General features: G+C 39.4%; 1 protein-coding gene across 1 annotated transcript in view; it reads left to right on the plus strand.

Annotated features, from left to right (window-relative positions):
* popdc1 (popeye domain cAMP effector 1) overlaps nt 1-2,938 on the plus strand; it is a gene marked incomplete at its 5' end in the record, with an annotated part of 12,544 nt that extends 9,606 nt beyond the window's left edge. Inside the window, 1 exon segment of the mRNA XM_014021759.1 lies at nt 2,323-2,938. Within this exon segment, the coding sequence (XP_013877213.1) occupies nt 2,323-2,447 (125 nt within the window).
* Between the last annotated feature and the right edge of the window lie 3,300 nt (nt 2,939-6,238).

The raw sequence follows: 6,238 nt of genomic DNA on the forward strand, positions 1-6,238 counted from the left end.
TCCCCATCCCCTGTTCCATCCGTGCTTAGATCGGCCTGAAGGCCGCGTTGGGTGGAGACAGAGAACTGAACTCTAATGACTTGTGCTTTGACTGATAACATCTGGTTTGGACTCTTGAGGTCTGATTGGTTCCAACATGGAGTTCTGCCCTGGATGTCACTGGTTCCGCTGAACCCTTCCCTATTCCATGTGTTCTGACCCCCCACCCACCTCCCCTCCTTAGCTAACTGCACTGTCGCAGAGTAATTTTTTGAGCGTATGTTTGTGTGTTTTCTGTATAAAACACAGGATCGAAGCTCTTTTTTAAACTCACCCTTCCTATTGTGTGTGTATTCTAAACTGCAAAGGTAGCGCACTAAGTTGCGATTCGTACCCCATGTTTGTCATGTGTGTGTTTCTCCAGACGGATGTTCTAAACTGCAAATTTCGTTCTGCACTGCATCTTGATGTTGTGTGTGAATGACAAAACCCTTAATTTTCATTACTTGCGTTCCGTCTCCGCTCCGCTCTGGTCCGACCTCCGCAGCAAATACGCACCCATTATAATCAACGAGAGTGTTTATACTCGCTGCGCAGGGCGGCGGTGAGCGGACAGCGATCCGTCAAAATTTGAACAGATCCTATTTTTGCCGGACGACGGAGCAGCGCCAGTTAATTTTTAAAGATTATGTCGCACCAACAGGAAAAGAAACGAACACAACATCCGTATTTTCAAAATAAGACACTATTCGGCAGAATAATTTGTCGGAATAATGTCGAAATTGCAGCTATATTAATAAATATACGGATATATTTCTACACAAATGCTGTCAGAATGTATCGTGCTGTTTGGGAAGCAGATGGAAACATGTAGCATGAAGCTATGTGTACACACACGATACACGTGGATTTTATTTTGAAATTAAAAGTTTCAGAAAGTCAACAGCGAGACAGTTTCAACTATACCAAAAGCCTTTATATCAATGTTTTCAGCTGTGTTTGGAGTTCATCTTTGACAGAATTATTTTTTGCTGTGACTTCCACATTTATCACTGAATTTATCGTGCAATCTGCTTCCTGCACGTCTGTCGAAACGGAGCGGAGCGGAGACGGAACGCAAGTAATGTAAATCCGGGGTAAAGGGTTCTGAACATAAACACTGTTACATCGCAATAATAAACACTTAATACGGGACATGTAATCAAAATATTGTAGGGGTATTTATCATACAACATTTTACACAAAGTGTTTTGACAAACATGCAGTCACGCTACTGAAATGACAAAAAGAAGGAAAATTGAAAGACAAAGAAGAGAACGGAGAAAACAGACACAAAGAAGAGAATATAAATTTCCATTATGATTGCAGTTCTTCTTAATGTCATCACTGTGGAATAGGAGGGAAGAAGAGGGAGCTGAACAAAGAAAAGAAAGATTTATTTTAGATACAGACTAACGTTTTTCAGTGAAATTCTAATGCATTACAGGAGAATCGGAAAAAAAGGAGTTGGAGAGAGAGAGTGAGGAAAAACAGGGATTTTTTATATTGTTTAGAATCTTACTTCAGAAGTGTTGACCTTTGTCAGAGCAGGAAGACATCAGGAGAGAAGGAGAAATAAATCAGCATTATTAGCGTTTGATTGAAGCAGCCCGTGGAATGAGAAGAAAATATTCTTGAAATGATAGAGAAGAGAGCGGGCGGGAATAAGGAGGGGAAAATACAACGAACGATTAGAACGACGTTGCAGAATGAGTTGTCTTTAGTTTTTTTTTTTTTGCAATATCTTAATTGTTTTCTTCACTTTTTCAGGGAAAATAAGCAGAGGTGTGGAGTGCAGCAGCTTAGGGGGAAAGGGGTAGTGGGGGCTCAGCTTGATAAAACACCTAGGGTACTGCTCACATGACAGACTTACATCATCACACATCTTCTGATGGGGCCTAATTTTTCATCACCTGACGTGGAGTGTTGATTCAAAAAATACTTTTATTTCATAGAAGCTTCACATCCACTAAGAAGTGTGATTAAGAAACGAATGAGTTTCATTAAAAAAACGCACACACATGGAGCTTTCTGGTTTCACATTATGCACTCATTCATCACAATGTATGTTAATTGAAGCATTTCTCTGTACTGACACAGTGGATGACCGTCTCTTTCAGTGGTCCAGAATAACTCCTGAAAACTGCCTTTTTTCCCAGAAATTTTCTCTCATCTTTGTGAAATGTGTACACTTATTTTGATCGAGTCCGGACTTTGAATTTTTTAAACCCCGAGTGCATGAATAATTTGTACTTTAGCCATTCGTTGCTAAATATTTCTATGTTTTTCTGTTTGTCTCTCTAGAAAAATCCCTTGAGACCAAGTTGTCCAGTAAAATGAAGCCCATCGAGGAAAGTATGGAAGATGATGTTTTTGAAGAACCAGCGCCTTCTCACCAGTTGCCCGACTCATCTACAGAGAAAGTGTAGCCAGGAGGCAAAGAAAACACAACATTACAGGAGCCATTTAGGAACCTCCCAACTTTCCTCACACTCTGCTGACGTCATCCCTCTGACATCATGTCTTGTACATTGTCCTCAGTCAAAATGACGTAATCACTGATACACTGTCTCACGTCTCTTTACACAAAGAAATTGAACTATCAAAAAAAATTTAAAGACATTTTGAAAACTCGATTATGAATGCAGTTCACCAACTAGACTCCAACAGTAACAGCCCTATCATCACTGAGTTAAGTGTTCATTTATAAACCATGTTTGTTCACTAAAGTGCATAAAAGTATATTTCACATTTGTTTGTAGTTTTTGGGTGTCTGAAAGAAAGTGTGTTGCAACAAAAACTGCACATTGTTTTGGTATTATATATCGTGTTAAGACAGCATCACATATTCCAGCATAATATCTTTGTATGTAATTTATATTTATTACATTAAAGCTTGGAGACGTTTCTGTTAGCTGGATTTCTGTTTCCTTGGTTTTGTTTCCTGTTACTGCCCATTATTGCCCCCAGCTTCTGCTTGTTCTTAGACCTCACAACCAATGATGGGACTCTAGAGTCAAAGCAGACAGTTTCAGATGAAGCCCCAATTCAAGGCTTGATTCTTCCTTTCAGAAATGAAATGATCAATATCTAATAAATCCTCTCTATGGGATAAGGATGCCAGGGGCGGGGCCACAGGGGCGTTGGGCCCAGCTGAAATCTGATTGGCCCCCTGAAGTGCCCCTGTCCTTTCACTCATCAGTCCTTTACCTGGGAAGGATGGTGGATGCAGGTCCTTGTTCAAACACTAGTTGCGCTAATGAGTCAAATAGTAAAGTCCAGAATGAATCAAGCTCACAGAGTTCTTCTTCTCTTCTTAAGAAAATTTGACAGCATTGATTCAATAACATATATTCAACATTGGTTATTTGGCTAGAATTAGATGATTTTTTTGATGGTTGGTTCACAATCAGTCGTCAACCATTGAAAACTAAAATCAGCTTTTTTGACAATAATTCAACATTGAATTTGCTATCTGGGAAATATTTAAAAAATCAGTACATTTTTGCACACTTTTAAAAAAAAATTAAAAATCAATTGGTGCAAAACAGTCATTGCTTTCGAACATCTGTTTGCCACCATTTTCTTAAAATCAAACTAATTTAGCTGATCTCGACACAAACACTGAAAAAAAGAATAGAAAAGACTGAAATTAATAAGACCACAGAACCTAGTTAAATCAAGGTATGTCCTGTAATTAGCCTCACAGGTGTCTTCAATCTTGTAATCAGTCGGTTGGTGTTTTAAATAAAAATATTGAAAATAGTGCTGTTTTTTTTCAGCTCATCATGTGACCTCAAAATGAAAGGCCAGTGTGTAACATGCTGAACAGACCACAGAGCAGGAGAGAGTTGTCTCAGGAGTTTAGAAAGTGTATTGACAATCATGTTAAAGCTAAGGGCTATTATACCATCTCTAAACAGCTTGATGTTCCTATAACTACAGCTGCCTGTTTTAGTCAGATGTTCATTGAAATGTAGCCAACCTCCCTGGATGAAATCAAGAGACAGATAATACAAATGATAACAAAAGAGGCCAGAAGAACTTCCAAAAACATTAAAGGTGAACTCTGAGGTGATTAGTGTCCGATTGCACCATTTGTCACTGTCTGAGTCAAAGTGGACTTCATGGGGACTGAGGAGGACACCACTGATGAAAGCAATTTCTAAACATGCAGCACTGATATTTGCCAAAATGCACATTAACAGGACACAAAGTTTCTAGGAGAATGTCTTTTCGACAAACAAGACAAAACATTTTAGCATCACATTAACTATGTTCATGCGCAAATGTGGAGGAGGCTTGGTCATGTTCTGGAGATGCTTTGATACATCTGGCACAAGGTGTTCTGATTCTGTGCAGGGTAGAAGGGAATCTCAAGACTATCAAGGCATTCTGTGCTGTTTAGTGTCTAAAAGCTTTGTCTCAGTCGTAGGTCCAACAACAGGGTAATGAAAACACACAGGACTGAGGATGCAGATCTCGTGTCTGGACTTGAGGTGTCTTTATTAAGAGATTTTACAAAACTCACAGGGAGGAGGGTTGTCCCAGGCCAGCCTAATAGTAAACACTACATGAGCAGATGACATGCAAGAACTGCCATATACTAGTGTATTGCACCACAACAACAATACAGAGACATTGGTCCCATAAAAAAGGCAGAGGTTTTAGAGTGGTTTTAAAGTGCTCAGCCTTTAAAACCACTCTTCTTCTTCGTCTTCTTTTAAATTTTATTGGCGGACGACAAACCAACTTAATAAAACCACTCTTCTTCTTCTTCTTCTTCTTCTATTGTTGTTTAACGGCGGTTGGCAAACAACGTTTAGGTGCATTACTGCCACCTTACGGAATAGAGTGTGGGCCAGAAGGCTCCCAAAAGGAAAAAAAATAAAAATAAAAAAATAAATAAAAAAAACACTCTTAATCCTAACCAAAAAAACCTGTGGTTTTTAAGAAACTAACTAAAGCCTTGAAAACAATTTCTACAGAACTTCCATTCATTATTTCCCTAATTGAAAATGGGAGCTTTTGTTGTAAAATCTTGTTCTTTAATATTTTCCTCTGATATTTATATTTATTACAATACATGATCACATGCTCCACTGTCTCTGACTGTGCACAATAATCACAGTTTCCACTTTCATGTTTTCCAATAATATGCAATGTGCTATTTATTCTTGTGTGTCCAAGTCTAATATGAAATAAAATGTCTTCTTCCTTTCTATTTTTACAACTCCAAACTATTATCCCACCCACCTTTCAGTAGGGGTCACCTCGAGTGAAGAAACAGGAGTTACTGCCTACATAGCAGGTCTCGCACAGGCCTGAGAACTGGCAGGACCGCTGAACTCTTATTTTAGGCCATGATGGGTCATTTCARGATTCAGAATGTTTAAGCATTTGTTAATCATAATAATGACTGTCACAAAGAATATAGAATCACTTCTATTATTTTATCGTGCCTAAAATAGACTAATGAAGCACAGAAAATCATCACCATGTTTTTCATTTTCATTGTGTTTTTATAAATCACTGTTTTTATTTTACTGAAACATCAGTAATTTAATTTGAGTTTTCTTAAGAAAATCTTGCATTTATCTGGACACAGGTTCAGACTGATTATTTAAACAGAGTGTTAATTAATCATGATAAATGTTCACAGTGGTTTCTTTTACAGCCCAGCAAAAAGGAGCAGAGAAGATATTATAATGTCTGTTTAAACAGCAGAGGGATGGCCTTCACGGCTTCACTGGCAACACTCATCTTCTTTTCCTTTCTTTATCTAAGTCAACTCTGACTCACTAACAGACGGACGCCTTGAGACAGGCAGAGTTTTCATCCTGACGCGAACGCAGCAGGACGAAGCTGTTCTCTCCGGAGAAAAGCCGGGCCGCAGGTTTGACTCAAATGCCAATTGGAGTCGACCTGAAGCCCCAGGGACAAGAGGCAAGCCGCCTTCATGTCCACCTAAGAGACACACGTCTCTTTAAAGTGTTTTTCAACTCCCTGGGGGAGACTTTTATTTTGAAAGACGACCGAACCACAGCTGGAATCTCTCTAGCCGGGCTTAAGCGGACTAAACAGTCACCTGAAAGACACCTTTTCACCAAGGACCAGCGAGGACAAGCTTCCTGAAGGGTCGTCGGTGAGACAGCCAGACCAGGGGTTCTTAAGCAGACTCTCCAGGTAACGCTGACGTGTTCGGTGGGTGACGTGTCAA

This window comes from Austrofundulus limnaeus, unplaced genomic scaffold (assembly GCF_001266775.1).
Source record: "Austrofundulus limnaeus strain Quisiro unplaced genomic scaffold, Austrofundulus_limnaeus-1.0 Scaffold304, whole genome shotgun sequence".
In the NCBI taxonomy this organism is placed as follows: Eukaryota; Metazoa; Chordata; class Actinopteri; order Cyprinodontiformes; family Rivulidae; genus Austrofundulus; species Austrofundulus limnaeus.